Source organism: Polyodon spathula, chromosome 1 (genome assembly GCF_017654505.1).
Source record: "Polyodon spathula isolate WHYD16114869_AA chromosome 1, ASM1765450v1, whole genome shotgun sequence".
Classification (NCBI taxonomy): domain Eukaryota; kingdom Metazoa; phylum Chordata; class Actinopteri; order Acipenseriformes; family Polyodontidae; genus Polyodon; species Polyodon spathula.
In genome coordinates, this window is record NC_054534.1 from 93,821,337 (window position 1) to 93,847,148 (window position 25,812).

At 36.0% G+C, this 25,812-nt stretch overlaps 2 protein-coding genes across 2 annotated transcripts in view; one reads left to right on the forward strand and one right to left on the reverse strand.

Annotated features, from left to right (window-relative positions):
• Nucleotides 1-25,812, forward strand: part of LOC121324392 (ligand-dependent nuclear receptor corepressor-like protein) — a 77,663-nt gene that overhangs the window by 50,127 nt on the left and 1,724 nt on the right. The window lies entirely within an intron of this gene.
• LOC121324401 (condensin complex subunit 3-like) lies at nucleotides 1,043-25,812 on the reverse strand. Its single transcript, XM_041266235.1, has 21 exons — nucleotides 25,431-25,812; nucleotides 24,758-24,973; nucleotides 24,244-24,472; nucleotides 23,749-23,894; nucleotides 16,359-16,443; nucleotides 15,666-15,858; nucleotides 15,393-15,542; nucleotides 15,069-15,209; nucleotides 10,057-10,177; nucleotides 7,641-7,730; nucleotides 7,226-7,405; nucleotides 6,807-6,917; nucleotides 6,487-6,606; nucleotides 6,113-6,355; nucleotides 5,691-5,872; nucleotides 5,257-5,431; nucleotides 4,838-5,008; nucleotides 4,393-4,522; nucleotides 4,146-4,202; nucleotides 2,205-2,286; nucleotides 1,043-1,402 (listed from the first exon to the last, which is right to left on the reverse strand). The coding sequence occupies exons 1-21, from the start codon at nucleotides 25,545-25,547 to the stop codon at nucleotides 1,267-1,269; spliced, it is 3,075 nt and encodes a 1,024-aa protein (XP_041122169.1). The 5' UTR covers nucleotides 25,548-25,812; the 3' UTR covers nucleotides 1,043-1,266.

Genomic DNA, 25,812 nt, shown 5'->3' on the forward strand with positions numbered 1-25,812 from the left:
AAATAGTGTATGTCTTACTAAGGTTTCTCAGCAGAATGAGAATATTAACAAAAAATGGTGTACTTTGACACAAGAAAAATATATATTGACAAAACTCTACACGTACAGTATACCAAATTATTCTTTAAAACAATGAGGTGTTTCAAAATAGTCAGACAAACTTCAACGTAGTAGCTAAACAAATGCTTTCTCAGGTTTTACTACACAGTGGAATTGGTAACTAGTAGCAAGTTCAGTTTGGTTTTATAATTACTGCACAGCAGTGCCTAAAGGCATCGTCATCTTTACTACACAAATTGCACAAGGGTAAGCCAATATTACTCCAAAAAATAAACACAACAAATTTGTATAATTACTAGCTGCTACCATCTGTTCTGTGCAGAGGCACAACATCGGAGAAATAATTTATTCACTTTGGGGGGCTGCACTTAGCCCACGGGCCACACTTTGGGGAACCCCTACTTTAAGTCATCCAATCAATGGATTTTGAAATATCTTTGCTAAGAATTTTTTTTCCCCAGGGATGCACATTTTTTGGTTTTTAAGTTGCCCTGTGGCGAAATATGCTGGTCATGCTTTTAAAATGTGCAGCTTTCCTGTTCACTGTGCATTTATAAGCCTGTTGCATGTAGGTTTTTTTCTATTATACATTTTTCCTCCTTTGAAACACTTAAAAAGCAGGCTTTATGTCATGTTTGGTATACATGGCAAAAAAAAAAAAAAAACTCAGTTCTCAGTTTGGGTAATATCACACTGGTTCCATAGCATTGTGCATACAAACTTAAAATCCTTTAGATTTATATAAAGTCATTCATGCGATTTATTTTACCCGTTACTTTATTTGTAGAATGGTATGCTCATGTCATGCTGTATTAAATTCAAGCCTAAAAAACATAAAAATAAATATGTACAATTTAGCCATAAGGTGTTTGTGATGCATTGTAATAGTAAAACCCTTTGAAGTTGTTTTTATTATGCCCTGGTGCTATGTGGTGTTTCCATTACATGTATTAAAGATAGTGTCACTAAATGAATAATACAATTGATTGTTGAATGTTTAAATTTTCCTTTATACTGCACATGCACACATTTTTACAGGCAATGACTTTAACAAGATCTTTCTCTATACTCCTAATGTTCTTTAATCTAAATCTGCAGTCATGCAGAAGTTACTTTTCTTTGACACTTTTTTAAATTGAAGAAATACATATAAAATTTGAAAACAATCCATTGAACATGTTGAGCAGTTATACTGTCGAACAAGACTTATGATGACTGATCGGCTTCTCTGTTCATCAAATCTGTGAGATTCATTTTGGCGTTTTTCAGTGCGGCTGCTTTAGCACCCCTCGTTGACTTTGTAACCGGTTCAGGAGCTGCTTTTACAATCGCCTCCTCATCACTAAAAAAACAAAACCAAAAGCAGCATAGAAATCATAGGAAGTGAATTTTAAATATTTAAAAAAAAAACACGGCTGTATATTTGCACAGTATAGCATAATTTAGATTTGTTACTATCACATTACAATTATAATTCAATGAACATGTGCCGAGTTCTCAGTAAAGCCCTGCGTTTACATAGTGCAAGATAATTTACTACACTAAGTATTACAATAGTTCTAGCTGGACAACATTAAGAAGTTAATATATCAGGTGACTTCAGTAAAACAGAGCTAATGTACTTAAGCAGCTCTACAATATGACCCACCAACAACCACAAACTCAACTCTGTAGTACTTTTGTCACAGGACCAGACAGTTAAAATATTGTATTATTTTGTTCTACAAATCATCAGTACATTAGTATAGTTTTGCCATGCAGGTCATGCAATTACAGCACTATCCAAATCAATGTATGCATGGCTAAGACAAAGCCAGTGCATCATTTGATCATGTGTGTCGTCATCTTACATTTTTACTGGGTACTTCTACATTTAAACATTCCCTCAGAAAAAAAGTAAAATGGAAAAAATGAGTCAAAACACAGATAAGTAGATTAAGTTCAAACAAATTCTGAAGCAAAACTAAAATGTGTTGTAATCAATCATACCTGACACGGCAGACATTAATACAATAGTAATTTTTATATTGACTGAAATATAACATCACACATCCCTTTGATGAATCTACTGAACATAAGGAACTGGCCTTTACAGCCATCGAAGAACTAATTCAGTAAGTAAAAACACTGTCCACAAATATTACCTTTCATCAGAAACATCAACTGTTTTGCGACATGTTGTTCTGCTTCTTGTAGACCTGGTAGCAGTGGACACAGATTTCGGTCCTGAAATGCAACATCAGGTGAGCAACTAACTCAGAAACAAATCTATTAAAACAATCCAAAAACTATCCAAAATGAAAAAGTAATTTGGATATAGGTAAACAAAACACACATAGCAATCTGAGCTACCACTCACCTGCATTGTGTCATTACTGTTCTGCAACTCACCGAAACAATGCTTGTGAGTTGCATAAATAAAAAAACAAGGCGATCTATTTCACCACAACTACATGAAACTAGAGGGAGTATGCACACCCTAATAAAAACCATTATCAAAATGTAAGATTACATGGTCCATGCATGGCAAACTTGAGCTGGACAACACCACTGTTTTATACCATCTACAGTGGCTCTCAAAAGTATTCACCCCCCTTGGACTTTCCCACATTTTATTGTGTTACAACACGAAATCAAAATGGATTTAAAATTAGGAGTTTTTGCCACTGATCAACACAAAAAAAGTCCATAATGTCAAAGTGAAAAATAAAATCTACAAATTGTTCCAAATTAATTACAAATACAAAACAGAAAATAATTGACTGCATAAGTACTCACCACCTGGAGTCAATATTTGGTAGAGGCACCTTTGGCAGCAGTTACAGCCATGACTATTTGGATAAGTTTCTACCAGCTTTACACATTCAGACAATGCAATTTTTGTCCATTCTTCTTTGCAAAATTGCTCAAGCTCCGTCAAGTTGGATTGCAACCTTTGGTGAACAGCCATTTTCAACTCTTTCCACATATTCTCAGTTGGATTGAGGTCTGGGCTTTGACTGGGCCACTCCAGGACCTTTTTGCTTTTAAGCCACTCCAGTGTGTTGTCCTGCTGGAAGATTAATCTTCTTCCAAATCCCAGGTCTCTTGTAGACTTCAGCAGGTTTTGCTGGATTTCTCTGTACTTTGCTGCATCCGTTTTGCCCTCTATTTTCACAGGCTTTCCAGGCCCTAACGCAGAGAAGCATCCCCATAGCATGATGCTGCCACCACCATGCTTGACAGTAGGGATGGTGTTCTCAGGATGATGTGCGGTGTTAGGCTTGCACCAAACATATCGCTTAGCGTTGAGGCCAAAAAGCTTATTCTGGTCTCATCATACCACAGAATCATCTTCCACTTGGTCTCAGAGTCTCCCACATGCCTACTGGCAAACAATCTGAGATTTGATGAGTTTTTTTCAACAATGGCTTTCTTTTTAACACTCTCCCATAAAGGCCAGTTTTGTGAAGCACCCGGGCTATTGTTGCCTTATGCACAGTGTCTCCCAGCTCAGCCATGGAAGACTGTAACTCCTTTAGGGAGTTGCCATTGGCCTCTTGGTGGCCTCCCTGACTAGCGCCCTTCTCGCCCGGATTGAGCACTGCCTGTTCTAGACAGATTCACAGTTGTGCCATATTCTCTCCATTTCTTAATAATGGACTTTACTGTGCTCCGGGGTATATTCAATGCCTTGTAAATGTTCTTATATTCTACCCCTGATTGGTGCTTTTGAAGAGCCTTATTCCGGATTTGCTTTGAATGTTCCTTTGTCTTCATGATATAGTTTTTTGTTAGGAAATGTACTAACCAACTGTGGGACCTCCCAGAAACAGGTGTATTTATTCTGAGATCATGTGAAACACCTTAATTGCACACAGGTGGACTCCATTCAACCAATTATGTGACTAAAGATAATTGGTTGCACCAGAGCTTATTTAGGTGTGGCATAGCAAAGGGGGTGAATACTTATGCAAGCAATTATTTTCTGTTTTATATTTGTAATTAATTTAGAACAAATTTGTAGATTTTATTTTTCACTTTGACATTATGGACTTTGTGTTAATGCACTGAACCTGTATTTAAAAAAAAAAAAAAAAACCCACCTCCTTTAGTTCTCTTTTTTGTACTTTTCAGTTGATCGCCATCATTATCAAAATTTTCTGTGGACAATGAACAGAAATAAGTAATTTATTATCTCAATAAACCTGGTGAAGCTAGATGTTCACCAACAAAAATACCATTAAATGTTTACTTTTTTTTTTATTGTAATATTCCTTGAAAAAATATTCAAGAAAATTGTGTGTGTGTGTGTGTGTGTGGGGGGGGGGGGGTATTGTGTTTTTAAAATACCTTCCCCATTTTCAACAGGAGCTTGCTTTAGTGTTCTATCAACATCTTTGGAACCATTATCCTTAGATCCTCCCTTCAGCTGATTAATAATTTTTTCAAGGGCTCCTAAACATACTTGATCCTTTACCACCTGTAAAAACAAACATACAAGCCATCAATGTCATTTATCATACACGTAGTCCGAGTTCATATTGGCAAGCAAAAAAAGCTTTGCAGTCTTATGTATTTACTAGCATTTAAAATAGGAAAATTTAAAACAAAAAAATTTAAAACAAAACTACATAATTTTGGCTTTATAAAATGTAATAATCCCCACTAGCTGTCAGTGTTAAGATCATAAATCTGAATACAAACATTTTATTAACAGAATTTTTTAAATATATAACTAGCTATATTGCAAAATCACACCATTCAGAAGGTTATTTAAAAAAAAATACATATTTACCGTACAGACTTCATCCAAAAGCATCAGTAAATCCTTATTACACATTGTCTCTCCTGTAGCAAGTTCAAGTGTGCTCAAACACCTGGCGTAGATTCTGACATCTGGAGCAGCTGGGTTGTTTAACATCTCATTACATATCCTGACAGCTAATTTGTCATGCACAGTAAATTCCTGTAGCAAAAATAGTTTAATGAGATGGTTTAATGGTTTCTTTCACTTACCAATTCAAGTAATACACATAAAAGCTGCATGTTCAAGAAATTAAGTTAGCACGCATTGGTAATGTTTAGAACAATTTAGGCGATATGCACTGTATAAAGCAGTGAAACTTATGCACTAGAAAAAGTTAGCATAAGAGGTAGCACATACATTTTAACAACATGGGATAATTATTTAGTTTTTATAGTAAGAACACCTACTTGGTAATCGTCAGTTTTCTTGCTTTGCTGACTTAATGCACTGGGTCTGGTCAAATCAATAAATAATTTGGCTACATTTGCTATATCAACCTCAGCTAAAGGAGAGGGTCCAGGGGCGTTGAACAATGTGTGCATAGTTGGCAGAAAACTTTCTTCAAAGCATTCTTGATTGGATCTGTTGAAAACAGTTTACTTAAAATATCACACATTACAAAACCGTAGAGTTTGGACCATGTTAGCCTAAATAACGTATCCAATGTAGGCCCAATTTAAAGTCCATAAAACCCCAAGCATCACCACGGCAGACACGTTAAGCTAGAATTTCTAACATTAGTTCATTAGGGCATCACAAACAAAATAGACTTGATGTCAACTTGTAGCACAAATTTTTCAGCATTTAGATATTAGATATTGTACTGTAGGTTATATCATACCTGCTTGCGTAAGCAAACAATGGAAAGAACACACCCAGGCAGTGTCGAAGGTGCGTGTCATCTTCAGTAACAGGATTGTACCACAACAAAACAAGACGAGAAAGCAACTTTGCACTGACGAGTCTTCCACAGAACATCAGTTTAGCCAAACCTTCAGCAGCTTCGGTCCTGAGCTCTGGTATCTACAAAAACAATCTATTTACATACAAAGGAAACACGGAAATTATATATATCACACACTGTGTGTGTGTAATTTATATATATATATATATATATATATATATAATATATAGAGAGGAGAGAGGAGAGAAACAGAATTACAAACAACCACCTTATTCTATTGACAAGAATAATTAGTAGTAGACAATCAAGCCATTACCTACCAAAAAGGAAGGTTACACGTCAAGTTAACAATTATATACCTCGCTGTCCAGGAAACCCGAAAGTAAAGAAAGAATGTTATTGACTGTATTTTCCTCTTTCTCCGGTTCTTTTGCCTCTTTTCCTTCTTGCTGCTGATTTGAATCTTCCTTTTTTGTATCTGAATCACTCCGAGGGCTCTGAGACTTATTGCTTTTCAGTGTCTCCAATCCATTGAGCAAAAGTTGGTCAAGCACTGCTTTAAGGGCGCTGATCCTAATCTTTGCATCATCAAGTTGAGCAATCTTAAAAAAAAAAAAAAAAAAAAAAACACTGAACTTAGCAGAAACCAGCAAAGAAACACGTGCCAGACAGAAAGTAAAAATGTGTGACATAGGTGACGCAGCTAGCAAGAAAAAGACAGAAAGAGTGTTACCTGCAACAACAATAAAAGGTGCCTTTTTGCCAACTCCTTGTTCTGTAGCGTGCATAAACCCATACACTCTACAGCCATATTACGTACTGCTGGATGGGCATTTGCAATGCCTGGGAGAATCTAATGGAAAAAAAAAAAGTTCAGTCAAATGCAAAATATGCTTAAGGTTGTTATAAACACTACAGTAGAACCTCTTAGCCAAACTGCTCCAGAGGTCAAATGTAAGCACATTAAAACACACACACAAAAAAAATTAATTTCATTACAACTGCATTTTCCATATCCCTCAATGCCCACACGAATGTAAATACATGACATACCAAAGACTCTAGGATACCGTTCATTGTTGGACCGATCCCCTTGTCAATTGACATGTGCTTAAGGAGCTCAGAGCACATGGTAAGGCATTTCAGAAGTGTGTCAGGATCATTCTTGAGAAACAGGAAATAAGTGTTACTTCTACTGTAAAAGTAAGTAATTAAAATAGAAAAAAAAAGTGTTACTCGGTCCTAATTGCGTATACTTTTGAAGGACCTCAACAAGTTAACATGAATAAAGGCCAAAAACTCTCCTCAAAATTCTCATTTCATGTCTCCATATTTGGCTTTAAAAAAAAAAAAAAAAGCATTCTTTAGTTAACATTTTGCCAATGATTTATGGACTCTTGTCTCTTGTTAGTGTCTATGAAGGTGCTCCCAGGCATGCTGTATTGGATTCATGTGGAGTGATTTGTACAAACCTTTTCCATGCGAACCTCTTTCATTTCTGGCTCTTCTGCTTCCTTCATCAACTGATTTTTGAGACTTTCTAACTCTGTAATCTTATCTTTCAGCTCTGAAGCTTGACCAAAGTCTTGAACTGCAATGCAGTCTTCTAGCATCTGTTTGGTTTCAATCAGTCTGACTTTGACTCCAGCAAGCTAAACAGTGATTAAAAAAAAAAAAAAAAGTCAGTGTAACAACAGATGTTCATTAAATAAAATAGTTTAAGCACAATCTATTAAATTCTTAACAGGCTCTGAAATTCAAAGTCATTAGACATGTACTGTTTGGTTATCACTTTAGGTCAAGGCAAACGCATTTACATTTCAAACATCTGTTTCTCAAAAGCACTTTAATTGATACATATACAGAAAAAAATATGAACCAACTTACTTTGATTTGTTTCTTCCTACGGTCATTTGCATCAATAGGAGCATTAACAGCAACAATAGGCTCACGCACCTCAGAGATTATTTCAGCTACCTATCAAGAGACAATCCATTACATCATAATCTAAAGTTTCTTCTTTAATAAAACATTGACACAAGATTTTATTTAAAAGTTTGCTTAAATTTAAACTGAAAAAAGCTATTGACAAAAAAAGTGCAAGTGAGTAATGAGAGGTTATGTAATTATGGGGAGGGGTTTTCTGTCAAAGGAAAGTTTTTCTCCTGTTAAAATCCTCTTTTCCTGAGAGTGCTACTATACAATATGAAAAGGAAAGAGGAAAAGGCCATTTAGGCAGGTTTGATAGGGTCACGCAGTAGGGCTTGTTAAATATAGAAAACAGGAGCTCTGCAGGAGGCTGAATGCAATGCTTTACATGCCAGTGGAGCTTCAGAGCATACTTGACTCCGTTTTTGTTATCAGATTTAGCAGAATCAGAAGATTTTCAGAAAGTTTTTTTTCTATACATTTTTATCATTCATCAAGCAGTCTCTACAAAACTTATTCTGAGCCTGAATAATATATTTGAGTTTATTTAAGCAACCTCCTTTTGGAAAAAAGTTTTGCTGTGCATGAATGCCTTTAAGATAGAAGTCAGCACTCACATATCCTAAAATGATGACTTCAGGCGACGGTTAAACGAGTGTGGCGCATATCTGATTATTTCATTTTGGCCATTCCAACCCTTGTCTGTTTTTCAGGGAACAAAGAATGTTAAAAATACATAGCTGAAAGGTCTGTGGTTTAAAATATGTAGGCACCCATTTAGATATACTGTAGTTGGTTTTGATGGTACAGTACTATATTTTCAACAAAAGTAGTACTTTAATTCAGAACAATTCTGAAAATATCGCTTGCCAAAAGAGAAGACTGTGGACACGTGGACTGTAATACTGCACATACTTTTAAATCTGGTATATACTGTAGCAGTATGTGAAATTCCCCATGAACGACTGTGACGGGGGTGCAATGGGTCGGAGCTGTGGTCGATGCTCCCGATCGCTGGTGGCGTTGCACAAAACGGGACGAGAGCGACGGAAAGGCAAAGGTCGAAACCCCCGGGAGCTCCAGAAAGATCACCCACCCCGTCCGAACGGGCAAGTCCAGTCAGGGTTACTATGTACGCCGATTGTGTACAGCGGCGACCGGGGCCGAGTGCGGGGTCGGGCAGTACTTAGGGGACGGTACGACCTGCGCTCGCTCGCTCAGTCCTGGGGGTAGCAGTAAAAGGAGACGTGCTGTGTAATTTACTTGCTTGTGAAAGGTGTTGTGTTCACAGGGACGGGAGGCGTCTGTCCAGTCTACTACTCTGAAGAACGACCGGAGGCATGGCACTAAAACCTGCCCAGGACCGGGAGCCCCCTAGAGCCCCATAGAGGACAGTGCAGGAACACCAGCGAAAATATTCTTTTTTATTTATAGTTGTTGCTTTAGTGTGTGTGCGGGACTTTTGTTAGTTTTACCTTTTTATTTTCGTCTCATCCTTTATCATTGTTGATACTGGTGGGGACTTATTTTGACTTTTTATTTTTCTCGTTGTTCTTTTTTTTTTTTGTTGTTGGAATATTGGTCGGCGGCCACCTTTGGCCAGACAAATAAAAAAAACCCTGCTGCAGGAAAACCATAACAAGCCTCCTGAGTATTTGGCCGGTCCCACCACCACCACCTGACTCAGCCCACCAACCTCTCACAACGACCTGACAGCAAAATGAAATCAAAATGTTACCCATGCACAGAACTACGTAAAATGTAAAAGCCAATACAATTTAGGAAAAGATTTATTTAAAAAAAAAAAAAAAAAAAAAAAAAAAAACACACACACCACCAGTTTCCAGAATTAAAACCGTATCCAAAGTCCTTATTCAAAATTGCAGAATATAGTGCTTAAGTCACTAATGTCACAGTTCACTTACAAATGAAAATGGACAAAAGCAACTAAGATCATAGATTCAAATTAAAATGCATCCCAGTATCTAAAACTGTTTAATAGTTAACTTTTACATTAAAGTAGCTTGTCTTGTTTGCTTTTACTGCATTTTCATAATGTGAAATTGGAGGAAGCGCTGTGTAACTGCACGATAAACACAGACTGATTTGGAATACGAGGGATAGAAAACAAACAAAAAAAAAACCCAGGCTGTGACGGATAAACAAGTGCATTGTAACCTTGAAGAGATGGGCTTTGTAAAACTGCTGACGAAGTTGGAAATCGTGTGCGACAGGTATGTGCATTAATTTATTATATATAAATAAAATGGGTATTGATTTTATTCTTACTACATCAGTACCAGTTTAAACTAAACATTTAAAACAATTCTGCAGTTTACCATTAATACAATTTAATTGTTTTATTTGGACTTACCATTTGTATCCTCTTATCATCCTCTAGGACAGTAACCAGTTTCTCAATTAGCAAGGACACAAGGGAAGTTGGAGTATTGGGCAAAACAAGCATTTCTTGGAGAACAGCCAGTACTCTCTTCCTAAATTAGCCAAGATAAAACACCAATTTAGTTTTACCAAACATTTGTTAACTCCTGATGTTAAAAAACAAAATACACAGAATGCTACATTGGCATCTCCCATGAAGTCATGTCAATACTCAAGCTTCATCACTATATAAACTTTACACAGATGCATCTGTACATTTAGCGCTCTACTACCTAATGCACAGTGATCCTTGTATCTCTGTGTTTGCAACCAATATTTCTCCCGCTACAAAGTAACCAATTTGCTATTGAAATACACAATCAAAAGTTTAAAATATATATGTGTGTTATATTTCTCCATTACATCACCTCAATTAAATTATTAATTTATAAAGTAAGGCTTCTGTTTTTCAGTTTTTATTCATTTCAATTTTTTCGGTGCTTCTTGGCTATTTAGAAGTTTGTTTGGCCTTTTTTTTATATACTGTATGAAATTGTTTGTTTTCGGTTACATTGCCACAGTTTTCAATTCTGTTTCCAATTCCTCGAGCATGTAAATACTCCCTATCGAATTGTAATATAGCTTTAAATGTCGCAAGCCAGACATGATCAGTTTCTAATTGTAATGTAATTTTCAGTAGTTGGTGTAGGATTAAAGCAGTTTTCGAATGGGGTATGCGTAATTTACATATTTAAAAATAGCAGGGTGTTGGTTAAGCCCTACACACTGCCCACTGCGATCAACAGCGATGCGATTTTTCAGTCGCATCTGGCAGCGTGTTATGCTTTGTGATGAGATTTTACAGGATCAGCCAATCGATCGCAAAGTTTGAACGTGTTTAATATTTTGAGATGCAATTCACATGCTCCGGGTAGTGTGTTATACCCACTCACAAGTCTCAAAGTCAGCAACTAATGAGTTCACCACATTCAGGCATATGACTGGAGACAGATATGCATGTATTCTCTCTCTAGTATATATATATATATATAACTCTATATATATATAATATATATATATATATATATATATATATAAAAAAAAAAAAAGGCTCAAAGTTAACGTATATTTAGTAGCATTTTGCTACTAGTTTTTTTATGCAGTAGCATTTTTCTAATACCTTACGCTGCAGCTTATATGACCGACCCAGAGAGAACACGTACATAATTAAGGTATTAGTTTTTTAGTGAATCACTGCCAATATTAATCTTCCCGCATCTTCAGCTACTACTGATACTGTTATTTCCTTCCGTCCTGAAAATGTGCTAAATCCTATAATACTCTCGGAATATGTCTCTTCTTCCCCCCTGACTGGTACTCTCCCGTCTTCGGTCGATGATGCAGTGTCCCTGTACAACTTGACACAGTTACCCTGCTTAAAACTAGAACAAGTGAAGAAACATTGCAACTGCCCATGGTATACCCTCGAACTGCAACTGCTTACGTCTGCCTGCCACAAGTCTGAGTGCAAATGGAGGTCGTCTGGACTAACAGTTCACAAGAGAGATCTGGACCGATCACCTCAGTAGCTACAGGCGTGCGCTCACTGCTGCCAGTGTGAAGTACTCATCATAGTAAAAATCATATCAATAGGACATGGTAAAACAAACACTCTCTTCAAATCCACTGATCAAATCCTGCATCCAACCATCAATAAATCTACCTCCCATTCATCCTCCTCTCTTACCTGCCATGATTTCTTCTCTTTCTTTCGGTACAAAATCAACACATTTATTCTACCCTGTCCCGCCACAAACCCAGTATAGTACTTGACCACCTTGTCTCCCCTCCTGCTCTCTCTCCCTTCTCGCCTCTCTCCATTACTGATGTCTCTAGCCTATTGTTGAAATCGACTACTGCTACACGCCCCTTGAACCCCTGGCCAACAAATCTCATCCGTCTCTGCTTCTTAGCCTTGCTCTCTCTATGGTGGTCTTCTGCCATAAAGCGATTGCAGCTGGTTTAAAATGCCGCTCCTAGGATCCTTGCCAGATGTAAAAAACATAATCACATTACCCCCAGTCTTGCCCAGCTCCACTGGCTACTTGATTATTTTCAAAATTCTCCTGCTTGCCTACAAGGCCCTTCATCACATAGGTCCAGAGTATCTGTCCACCCTGCTGATCCGCTATGTATCTGCAGGTAAGCCGAGGTCCTATGACTCAGGCTTGCTCGTTATACCACACTCGGAGCGCTCTTTTAGCTTCATGGCCCTTACTCTCTGGAACTCTCTCCCTGCCTTACTGCGTGTAGCTCCCACAGTCAAGACCCACATGTTCTCTCTTGCTTTCAATGCTCTTTAAGCCAGATATCCGTTATTAGCTGTTGTCTAAATTCCTATTTCAGGTTTTTCACTCCATCTTATTCGTATGAGTCTGTATGACACGCATCCACAACTCATATCCTAGCCTTTTATTGAATGTATTATGCCTGTATTTAAATGTATTTGCACTGTTTTTTACTGTTTGTATTTAATGTACTACGCCCGTATTTCACTATTTAATGTATTATGCATTGTTCTTCACTATCTTGTAAAGTGGTGGTCCACTATCAAAGGCGCTATATAAAACAAAGTGATTGATAGATAAATATTGATTATCTTTCATAAAGCAGGAAACCATTGTTAAATAGAGCTTTCCGATTTAGAGATGACTGAGGTTTGTACTGCCCCATATGCGCAAGGCCCACAATGCTCTGGTTTTTGTTATAATGTTAACCTTGGTTTCACTCACGCTATAACATTACCATGATCCAAGAAACGGCTTCTTTGTTTTATCAGTATGAACAATAGACAAAACACAATCTCAAAGTGCATTCATTTATCTATCAGTTTTCTTTTTACAATGCAAGATTCAACAATAATGTGGCATGTGTTACTTTTTTATTTTTTTAAAAATCGCTGTCTATAGGTGTGTATGATTTTTTAGTTACCAAAATCTCAGTCAACAACTGAAGGCAGATAGATGGAGGATAATTTCGTACCACTTAATTTGCACCGATGAAAAATAACCAGGTTAACCATACTGATGGCATATCAAATGCTTAGATGACAGATTGCATTCTTGTAGAACTTAAGTATAAAACAAAATACATTTCAACAAGGAATTTAAATAGTTCCATTACTTAGTTAAGCACAAGGTGGTTTCACCAAGTACTTCCTGATTTAAAGTATAGGCCTACTATGTGATAGTTTGAGATATTCAGTCTATTTAAAACAGTAGGTAGGCGTTTATTTTTGAAATTGTTTATTTTAAATGATTTTTATACATACAGTGCACTGTTTATAAGAATCACATCCAAACCCAGGTGACTTGATTCTTATAAGCAGTTGATTCTTAAAAGAGGACTGATATGATTAACTGCTTGTTAAAAAATTAAAAAGTTAATGACATCTCAATAGAGAGGGCTTAGCCGATAGCTTTGTGATTGGGGGGCGGGGGTATAGAAGAGTAAGGAAGTAGAAGATAAAAGAAACCAAAACACAAGTAAGATATTTGTTTGTTCCAGTGCTACACTGTGCAAATAAGTAAAAGTAGTCGCAGTATATGTGTAGTTCCAGGGGAACATAAACTGTTTTGATTTGTATTTGTTTAGTTGGGTAAATGGCTTATCTGTCCTATCTGTCCTAACGTCAGACCGGGACTACATCAAGTATTGTTTAGTTAGTGCTCCAACAGAGCTAGGTTTGTTTTATTTTGTTTTGTTTTATTAGCGGTTGTTTCCCCACGACAGTGTAAGAAAAATAAAACCAACAATGGTGTAGTGTTATTTTCAGGTACGCAGGTAAAAAGTGGTATGCAACACACTGCGCTTGCTCGCACATGCCTAAACAACTTCCATGCCCATTCAAATCTGGTACGTAATGCCGGTACTTTTACATCTTTTTAAAGTTATCATATTTTTCCACCATTAAGAAAATATTACATTTACATTTTTATCATATGCAATATATTTTTTTTCACTTCTGTAACTTTGCAGTTAACCTTGCAACTTTGGAGTTCTCATTTTGTCTTGTACGGCGTGAGTTGTTTCTTCTTTTTAGAAAAATTGATTGTCTGTTTCCAGTTTAAGTTTACAAAAAAAAAAAAATGTATAATTAATGATTTGCAAAAAAATAATGTATAATTAAATGTCAAATTTACCTCTGTTTGACAATAGGAAAACACATCGCAATTGTTGCACCTGTACCACAATCAATCATTCAGCACACCACTTTCTAACATCCATTTTCTCAAAAACATCCAAGAAAAAGGATGGCTGCTTTTTAAAAAGATAGTACTAGAGGCACAAAACAATTACATCCCAAAAGTAGACTAATCTAAATCTAAAACAAAATTGCCCAAATGGTTTAATATATCAATTAAAAAAAAATATTCAGCAAAAAAAAAGACACTTTACATAGTGTTTAAAGGAACCAAAAACAAAGTATGCAGAATGAGTATGTGGAACTGCAAACACAAATCAAAAAGGAAGTTAGAAAGGCCAAGAGATAGAAATGAACATTGCTAAGGGGGCTAAAACCAATTCCAAAATGTTTTTCCAATATTATAACAGCAAGAGAACATTAAAAGAGGAGGTTAAATGTCTAAGATACAAATGGCAAAATCATAGACAAAAAAAATAGCAAATTATTACTTTTCACAAGTTTTTACAAAAAGGAGGATACAGACATCATGCCCCACGTCAACCTGTTCCTATGCTGTTTTAAATAACTTTAGCACAACCAAGGCAGAAGTGTTAAAGGGACTAGGAGCTCTTAAAATAAACAAATCCCCTGGGACGGATGACATCTACTGCTTAAATAGTGTTTTATCCACAGCAGTACAGTATTTAAACATGTTTCTCCTAACCAGTATTTAAGTATGGATCAAAATATGTTTGTTTACTTCTTGTCTGTGTAACATGTAAACAAAAGAAAAAACACCACATCCATTTCAATCTTACCTCCCACCCTCTTCAGCAGTATCCAAGCAACCCACAAGAAGAATCAGCTGCTGGCCTATAAATTCTTTAGTCATTACATTCTCCAGCTGAGCAAAATCTGCCTTCTGTTCTTCAGTCATCACAGGGATACTCTTCAGGTACCTAACAATTCAAAAAATCTGTATTTAAAATTTGCCAGTTATTTAATTATTTATTTATTGAAACCAAACAATTAATGCAACTTCTTAGTTATATTTTTTGAAAAGAGAGAATCTTCTACCATGATCATAATGTTTCACTTTGTAAATCACTCTTCTGATACAAAAGTACATTACAAGTAGTTACCCATAAAGATATTCTGCAAATATGGCCGCTTCTGGCAAGATCTGCTCCAGCACTTCTTCACCTTCATCTCCTTTTGACTTGACATACTCACAGAGAGCTCTCCAGTACAAGGAAGTTTCACAGGTTAGATTCTCCACAGGGATCAACTTTCTTTGATGGGACAGGAATGTGGTTATTACATTGTGAGAACTATACACCACACCAATACATATTTCAGTTTACTATAGCAAATCACTTAGGTTTTATAATATAAAATAAAAATGATCTACATACCGGCTGTCTATCTTGCTACAGTTTTGAGCCAGTTCATGAAGTGGTGACAATGCAAACATGGCATTCAGCACAGCCACAGCCACTCCTGGACAGTTTTCAATATCCAGTCTATGGAGAAGGTCTAAAACGTTGCCCTCCAACAGTCGGAGCCAAGCCTGCAACAGCTTTTTCTGCACAACTTCCTGTACATCCCCTGAATCAAGAAAAATATTAAGCAAAGGTTATTAAACAGAATAGTGAAAGAACAGTTTAAGCATATAAGCTTAATAGGAGGTTGTGAGGTCCAGTGGTTAAAGCAACAGGCTTGTAACCAGGAAGTCCACGGTTCAAATCCCGGCTCAACCACCGACTCATTGCGTGACCCTGAGCTAGTCACTTAACCTCCTTGTGTGCCATCTTTCAAGCGAGACATTATTGTAAGTGACTCTGCAGTTGATGCATAGTTCACACACCCTAGTCTCTAAGTTGCCTTCGATAAAGGCGTCTGCTAAATAAATAAACAAATATATAAACCATGGCGATCTAATAATTCTCTGGACAGTAATCCAATTCGTCTTGTTTAACTTGGCCATTTCTAGAGAAGATCCTACTCATTTAATTTTCTTTAGATACAAAATATCTATATTACTTATTTTTTAGTTTTTTGTGATCAAGCAAAATGTTAGTCATCATGTTTTTTTTTTAGACCCTTACCACATCTGTCATTCAGTCCTTGTTGTAGAAGTTCTACTCTCTGTGCAATAGATAGAGCTCTTATATGGACCTTTTCTGCAAGAACCTGTAAAAGCAATAAAAAAAAAAAAGAAAATCTGAAAAATTGGTATAAATTCCAGTTTACTATTACCTTAAAGCAATGGTTTTCAACCTTTTCATCTCCAGTACTACTGTTTCGAGCAGGGTCCACCAGGTGTACCAGTACCTATGTTCAATCTTAAACTGCTGTTGTAAAATTGAGACCTACCCCATTACAATCAGGTTTGTTGTCTGTAAGCACTTGTTTGTTGACTCAAACTGCTGAATGGTTAGTCTATGCAGATGATGACTGGAATGAATTCAGCATGTTTATATTTGTAATATTTTGCAGTGTTGTTTGTGGAATTGGTGACCGCACATTAATTGTGTCCAGTTGTAATATGGGAACAGCATGCTGCAATTCCCATGCTCACTGTTAGTGAAGTCCTAATCTGACAGCATGCTGCAGCTCCCATGCTCATTGTCAGTGACTCCTGATCTGACAGCGTGCTCTAAAAATCCCTGTATTGATAAACTGTTTTTATTTTTTTATTTATTTTTTATTTAAGTAAAATTTGATCAGTTAACAAATGTGAGCATGCACTAATTCGTGTGCACACTGATAATTAGAGAATAGCATTTATTAGCATGTACTAGCAACCTCAACTACCAATCACTATGTTAAGGGTATTTTTGTCAAGCCTGCCGGCAGCTGAGCAGAAGTGGGTTATTAAATGTTGATAATCTCATCAGGGCGACGGCGCAATTCAACCTGCTCTAGAAGGTTTAACATTCAGTGGATTTTTGTGAACTAGAACACGCAGATCACTTGGTGTTCCTCAAGTAAAAACTAAAAATATAAAATTGCTTTTATTTTAAAAAGAATCTGCAGTTAGAACTTTTTTTTTTTCAGAACTTTGGAAAAACTTGTGTTTTCAACAACTGCACATAACATTATTATTATTATTATTACTATTAACAGGGCTCCAGACTGCAAATGCGGCAAAAAAAAAAAAAAAAGGTTTTCAGGGTTAGGTGTATTGGTGCCTGAAACACAAAAATGTTGCCTCTCCTTTTAAAAGCATGTGTCAATATTTACGAATGCGCTAGGGCATCGGTCTGTTGGGGGGGTGGACACATATCACATATTGTAATAAACTTATGTACGAAAAGGACGGTAATAAATAAACAGTCAGCTCTCAGATATCCGTTAGCCAGATACACGTCAGTCGTGTTTTATTGCCCTTACATTAAGAATAAAAATCACGTTTGCAGTTTATTCCGTATTTTACCGAAACATTACAGGATATTTAATTTTTATTTATTTATTTATTTATTATTTATTTATATATATATATATATATATATATATATATATATATATATATATATATATATATATATATATATATATATATAATCAGTTTTTATTGATTTATACCCTATTTGTCTATTTTTCAATAATTTTCCTGGTACTATTTTCTAAAATACACAATATTTTGATTCAAATGCAGTTTCATTTTGACTGACATTGTAATAAGAAGTCCAACACTGTATCCTGGGATACAGCAGACGTTTAGATGTCAGGGATCAAATAACGTTCAAAACTTGGTTCTGTCACTTCACAAACACACTATCACCTGATTATGTCGGCCAATCAAAGTCTGATTAAAGTGGCAACTGCTGGGCGTAGTAACCACTAGCTTGATCAAAAACTAAATTTAAATACTTGTATGAAAATATATTTTTAGTGGATGAGGAATGGGGAGAAAACATAACTCGGTTTATGAATATTCAAAAGAAGACAAATGTTTCGAAGTACACAAAGCAAAAATAGCAGAAGTGGTTGAGATGAGGCAGAGGATGCATAGCTTGCACCACCCAGTTCTGCCAATTTGCTTTTCTTTTTATGATTTCAAGGCGAATAAACCTAGCTTGTTTTGTGCTCATGTCATGTTCATACCTTCTGTAGATATTGTTTCCGTCAGCACAGCGATCGCCCAAACGTTCACAAAGTACCAGCTACAGTGCCGAGGAAAAGTCTGTGAACACCAAACTATGGAAATTCCATAGTTTTACCATGATAGCCGCCTTGAGTCAAAACCAGTCTTTTCTTAAATATCCAATAGGGTTTATATTAACCAATTCCATATCTTTTGAAACAAAATGATGTATGAATTAGACAAACAATGAGTAATTACGATTCAGGGTATGTGAAAAAGTAAGTAAGGTAAGGTGACTCCCTGGTTTTAACAGTTCAATTAAGGGTATAATTAGAATCAGGTGTTTAAGTAATTAGGTAGATCTTCAGTGGTGAGTTTGGGAGGCACCATCCTATATAAAGTTCAGAAACTTTGTGATCTTGGTCTTCACCATACAGGTGTGTGGAAACAAGTCATGCCACAATCAAAATAAATCTCTGAATACCTCAGAAAAACAGTTATTGATGTTCATCAGTCTAGAAAGGGTTACAAAACTATTTAAGGATTTGGGGCTCCATCAATCCACTGTCAGACAGATAGTCTACAAATGCAGAAAGTTCAAGACCACAGTCACTCTACCCAGGAGTGGTTGTCCTACAAAAATCTCTCCAAGAACAAATCGGAAAATCATCAAGGAAGTCACAAAGAACCCCAGACTAATATCCAAGGATCTGCAGGCCACTCTCGCCTTAGCTAATGTGAGTGTTCAAGACTCAACTATCAGAAAAAGACTTAACAAGAATGGTGTTCATGGAAAGATAGCCAGGAGAAAACCACTGTTCTGTAAAAAGAACATTGCTGCCCATCTGAAGTTTGCAAAAAAACACATAGATGATCCACAAGACTTCTGGGAAAATGTTCTCTGGACAGAGGAGTCAAAGGTAGAACTTTTTGGCATCAACAAGAAATGTTATGTTTGGCAAAAACCAAACTGCATTTGAACAGAATGCAGTTTGGTCAAGTATGGTGGTGGGAGTGTGATGGTTTGGGGCTGCTTTGCTGCGTCAGGACCAGGAAAGCTTGCCACCATTGACACAACCATGAATTCTGCATTGTATCAGAAGATTCTAGAGGAGAATGTCAGACCATCTGTCCGTGAGCTGAGGCAGAACCGAAAGTGGGTCATGCAGCAACACAATGAAAAAAGAATGGCTGCAGAAGAAGAAATTCTGCGTTTTAGAATGGTCTAGTCAAAGTCCGGGCCTAAACCCCATTGAAATGTTGTGGCAGGACCTGAAGCGAGCTGTCCATGCAAGGAGCCCTCAAATGTCACCAAGTTGAAGCAGTTCTGTAAGGAGGAATGGGCCAAAATTCCTCAAAACCGATGTGAGAGACTGACCAACATATACAGGAAACGCTTAAAGTAATTGCAGCTCAAGGGGGTGCCACCAGTTACTGAATCTAAAGGTTCACATACTTTTTCACACATGGATATTGAATGTTGAATCATTTGTGGCTCAATACATGTTGACAAAGTATCATAGTTTTGTGTCATTTGTTTAATCAGGTTATCGTTCTATTAATTAGGACTTAGATTAAGATCTAATAACATTTTAGGTTTGAAATATGTAAAAATCCTAAGGGGCTCACAAACTTTTTCTTGGCACTGTAATTTGGGAAAATGTGGCTTTGACTTGCACAGATTCTGCTTCATCATACATTCCAGGGACATTATTAATCAGAAATCAGAAGTGCTAAGCATCACATTCCATATGTCAAGTGTGTATACTGAGATTTTTTTTCCACCCTGATTTTTTACTCATGTTTCAATTAAACTATGTTTACTGATTTTCTCCATATTTTAATATGTAAAAAAAACTCCAAAAAATTCAGATTTCTTTTTTTTTTTTAAAGTTAAAAACCAAAAAACGCAGAACACTCTACTGTATACATGTAACAAATTAATGCATATACCCATCACATACGATTTCTGATACAAAGCCCATCTCTTCAAATGTACTGGTTTATCCATCACAGCCCGCATTGTTTTTGCATGCCAAATCAACTGTCTATTGTGCAGTTAAGCTGTGACACGAGCTAATAATTTATAAGTCACTGCAGTCAAATGGGAGTATCCACACCATCAGCGAGCAACGTCGCCTTGAGAAAATTTTGCGTACCTAAAATAGAAAGTGTTTATTTTTTTCGTTGCGCGACTAGAATGAAACTGACCAATCAGAAGCAAGGTTAACACCCTTCACACATCAAATACACGCCTCAAAACAAGTTAATCATGATCGACAAAAAGTTAATTTATGAGGTGCAGCACTATCCATTATTATATGATTGCATATTGAACGACTACAAAGACATCCAGAAGAAAGACAATGTCTGGGTGGCTTGCAGGGGGTGCTTTTAGTAGCACTGAGACATTTTCATTCTAATTTATATAAGTTGCATAAATATAGGTTCATTAATAAGCAAAAATAAACCAGACCATACATGCAGTCTACATATCCAGCAATTAAATGAAAAATGTGCAGTTTTGCTGGCTTTTAAAAATGACAAAGTTCCAACATTCACACAACTTGAACATGTGACCTAATTTTAAGCAATGGCTTTTTTTTTTTTTTTTTTGGTTTGTTTGTTTTTATGATAATGTTTTATTCACTAAATTGTTCTGTGGCACAAATCTGTAACAAGAAGGTTTTTACATATGCATAAAAGTGAAGTTCTGTGGCAATTCAAAACAAAAATATTATCGAGATCCTACTATTCTATACACTGCAACGTCAAGTAGGGCATTGAATAATGCATGTGGTGCAGCAGGGTGAAGCAGTGTCCAAAATAACAGAGAAAACAAAAATACCCAGAGCTTTATGACAAAGGGCATCACAAAATTATAAAGATACAGATTTGTAAGATAATAGATAGGAGTCCATTTTGAAGGAATTGGATCGGCCTGGTGTGTGATTTATTGCCATATGTCAGAGAAGATGCTCAATTTCCACATCATGTTGCCGATGACGAATATGTACCAGTCTTGATTATAGTTTTGTCAATAGCAATTTAACAGTTGTATAGATCTGGCAGATTTTAGACCTGTCGCATTCCCTCTGTGTCGCTTCTGGTATGTATGGTCATGTTGCTGAGAAAGTGTCTGGTCGCCAATTTCAAACAAATCGCATCTGGTGTGTGGAGAGACCTTCACTCGGAACTGAAACCTCCCTTCATCGCCCCTGCAATGCCAACCCCACTTAATGACATTACATTTGTGTTCTCCCTCTACGCGCGATGCAAAGTTTTCACGGTTTCGTTTTTTTCCTGCCCTTTACTTAAGACACCTCTCTCTCTCTCTCAGTACTGCTGAAATTAATACAACTGAAGCCAATAATGAAGAGTGGAATACTAAAAAAAGTAACCGCTTGGGTTGTCAGTTTTTAATGACTGGTCAGCACAAACAAAAATTAATATGGACTTAACTGCACCTAAGACTGAAATAAACACAGTTTTTTTTGCTGAAGTGGTAACATCAGCTTGCACACAGTATTCAGTTAGCAATTAAACAAGCTTGTGAGCTGGCCTGAATGATGTTTTAAATTCTCCCACAGTGGGACGATCTATAAACCTGGTTTTAGACCCACTTTAAAACAGCATCTTCATTTTTGTCCCGAAAACGTACACACGACAAAAAGACAAGTCACAATACCACCCTGCTGTATCCCAAACAGACGTAAACAAACTTCAGTCATAAGTACTTAGGACGCAGATATCTCACTTTAACTGGAACTCTTTGTATTCCCATGCACCGCTTAAGCATGGACAGAAGTTACAATGTTAAATAAGAGGAGTTGACCTTCTTGTGTATATAGAAGATCTTTGCCGTTGTCAACTTGAACAAAAGGCAGAAACAAACTCCCCTACTCACCAAACAGTGCCACCTACTGCACAATCTGTGTAACCAGCCTTTTGATTTAGAAAACTGTACATTCCCTGGTACAGTCAACTTCATGAGACAAATATTGAAAATATGCTGATAATTTAATTTACTATTAAAAATAATGTTTTTATTAAATTCATTGGAACTATTACATTTATTGGAACTATTTTTCTTAGCTTAGTAATTTAGGAAAAAATAAACCTATATTAATTTTTAAATAAAATGTGCGTATATCTATATCTAAAAACTAGTAACCCATTTTTTTTTTTATTAGCGCAATAAGACAAAACAGGGCGTTGGCTGTGCTTGAATAACGGCGCTTAATGTTTACATAATATGCTAGACGTATAACCAGTCACTTGACAAATTTTACCAAATGCATATTTTTTAATGTAATCAATTTTCTCATTTACAGCAGTCCGTTGCGTATCCGACCGCTGTGGTGCCACAGTAAGGGCAGATACTATAAAAAGAAAGGTGTTTGGAAAAGATTTAGAAGTGAGTTAGAAGTGAGTAGTTTATACAGTATAATCGTAAATCTCGAAAAACTACTCACTTCTAAATCTTTTGTAGTCATTTTTGTATTACTTTAGTATAAATACATGTTCATTTGGATTCATATGTTGTTTTTTTCTGACTTTATGTGAACGAAAAGATACACATTTGCCCGTTTTCCCATTGGAAATAGTGATATTTTGAAATATCACTGTCCTGGTCACAAAAGCAAAGTTTGTGGGGAATACTAGCCATTTTCTATACTTTTGAGGCATAAGCAATTAGGAAATAACACTTACTACCCAGGAACAAAAATTGTGTTACATAGTGTTATTATTATTTATTTTATTTTTTAAGACTATTATTTTTTGTATTACATGCATGAAGCCACTATAAGATAATTACCTTTATTAAAAAAATTTGCACAGATTAATCTGTGGTTAATCAACTAAGCCCATAAATTAACCAATCAAAAATTTGAATGACCGCCCTAATCTCAATGTATATTTTGGTATGTATGTGTGTTTATGTATTTGTTTGTTTATTTTTTAAACTTTGTAGTTAAGTCTTTGCGATATTAAAATACTGTTTGCTTATTTAGGGGTTATTTGCTTGGAAAATATTAACCAGGGCTGTCAGCACACATCAGAATAACCAAGTGTGTATGTGTATGTAGATATGGTTTAAACGCAGACACCTGCATAGCACTTAAAACGTTCCTAAAAATGTACTAACATTACATCCCTAATTAATATACTATTGCCACAGTGCCACCTCTAAAGAAAAAGTATAAAGCCACTATTCTTAATTGGTTTAAATTACTGCAACCTTGGTAACATTTACTTGCAAAAAACAATCAGTTATTCCTTTCTCCGAATCTGTATCCCCGTCACGCAGTTTCTTTAATGATTTGTCTTTTAAAATGTACATTCAGAAACCTATTATATTATGTATGTTTTAAACTATTGTAAGATCCAGTACAACCATTACTAACCTGATATGCCAGTTTCCTAACATTTTCCTTCACATCTCTGGTACGCCCCAAAATTTTGGGTAGTGTCATAGCAGATGGAGCAATGCAAGCCAACACAGCTCGTCTCACCTCCGAGTTTGAGTCATTTTCAAGCAAAAGCAAGTAGGCTTAAAAACAAGATAAAGATTTTAATAAACATGGTGTTCTAATCAGGTGTTAATTTTCTTTAGACAGTGTTCTCAAAAGAGGCAATTGATAGATTATATTATTTTATTCACCGGCTGTAAATAGATTACAATGATTTCTACATCTAGTGTGAACAGGAAAAACCTCCATTATAATAATGTAAAAAGTGCATTTATGCTCTTTGTGGTGCTAGAAATCAACTGTAACCAAAATACATTTACAGTACATGCAGTACAATAAATCATGCTGAAACTAACTCTTTACAGAGTAAAACTGTACTTCAGATTACTTAGACAAAAGCAAATCTTAACATTGAATGATTTTACATACCATTAATAGTAGGACAGTCCCCATCCTGTGGATCCTGAAGTCTAGCCATTGCCAAAACTGCTTGGATTCTCACATTTGGAAATGTATCTTTTACTCTGACCAGCATGGCTTCATGAATACGATCAAAGAGATCATCATCAATCTGGGCATTTTCAGGCATACTTCCCAACAACTTATTAATAAGCTGACACACACGAAACCTGACGGCATGGCTGTTTGCATTATGAGACTAAAAACACAAAAACAAAACATAAGCCAAGCTGACTTTAATAAACGTTTAACTATAATTATAATGTGTGCCTGTGCAATTGAGGATTGCGTATTGTCACTATAGCGTAGGGCACATTTAAGTTTAGAGGCAAATAAATACCTATATAAATGTGTTTGCATTTCTATCAAATCCAATAACAAGTATGCCAAAAAAAGATAGAAACCAAAGACAAAATGCATTTACAACTCATTTCACTGAATATTCAGGCATATTCAAACTAGCAAAATGTCTTATCTTTCATACCTTAAGCAGAAAATGAAACAAGTAATTCAGGAAGGGGTTATCTTTCTCCTCATCATCTTCATTAGCCTCTTCATTCTCCACAGGTTCCTCAAAACTTGTAGCAAATTTTGCTGCAAAATCTATCACACTCTCTACAGCTGGCTCCCGCTCATACACAATCATTGGGAACTTCAGATAATAAACAAACTCCTCATGAAAAATTGTTTTATCTTCCAGCTAGAAAAGAAAATGGCAGACAACATGCAGATTACAAAAACAAATGTACACAGATTTGATTTTATTTTATAAAAAGTAAATTGCCTTAACAGTTAGATAACAAGTATTACAAAAATAAAATTGCTAAATACATACATAAAAATGAACAAACACAAGAGCAACTGACAGGGCAAACATTGTTCTGAGGTAACTTTCATACAAAATACAAATGAAACGAGTCACAACAGTCCACTTTTGAAGGTATTCTCCAATATTCTGCCAAACCTATGATCGTTAACAGTTGTGTGTGTGTGTGTGTGTGTTTTTTTTTTTGTTTTTTTTTTTTTTTTTTTAAATAATAATATAGTCCAAATGTGCTATCAGTGATCTTACATGACTATGTCATTAATGAGGTGATTTCCAACTGAATAAAGTTATGATAGACTATTAGAGTGCAAAGCACCCATAAAACCCTTACCTTGTTATATCTCTGCTTTAAAGCAGAAACCAGTTTGGCCTTGTTGTAATGAGTCTTCTGAGCTTTTTCAAAAGCTTCCTTAATCTCCAATACTTCGTTTTCAGCCACCATCTTCATACCTGGAGAGAATATAAAAAATGATGGCACCGAACTTTATATGTTCACATTTTCACTGCACTTAACTGCAAATCGCTTTGCTCAGAGGCGCACAGCAAAGGCTACTCTAACCTAATTGTAACAATCATACCCACAATTACTTAATTAAACCACTATTCAGGTATAAATCAGTTATTTAATGGATAACCTTTAAAACTTGATGTAGTATGGCCCCTTTGGTTGTGTACACTTACTAGCATAATATATATTTTTTTAACTGAATAAA

What these genes read in the sequence shown, in the direction of transcription:
- LOC121324401 (XM_041266235.1), bottom strand. Translation starts at nt 25,547, where the DNA reads ATGAAGATGGTGGCTGAAAACGAAGTATTGGAGATTAAGGAAGCTTTT. An exon ending in ATGATAAGAGGATACAAATG is followed by an intron (nt 7,731 to 10,056) that starts GTAAGTCCAAAT and finishes GTCTCTTGATAG; the next exon opens with GTAGCTGAAATAATCTCTGA. An exon ending in CGGGTTTCCTGGACAGCGAG is followed by an intron (nt 5,873 to 6,112) that starts GTATATAATTGT and finishes TTGTTTTTGTAG; the next exon opens with ATACCAGAGCTCAGGACCGA.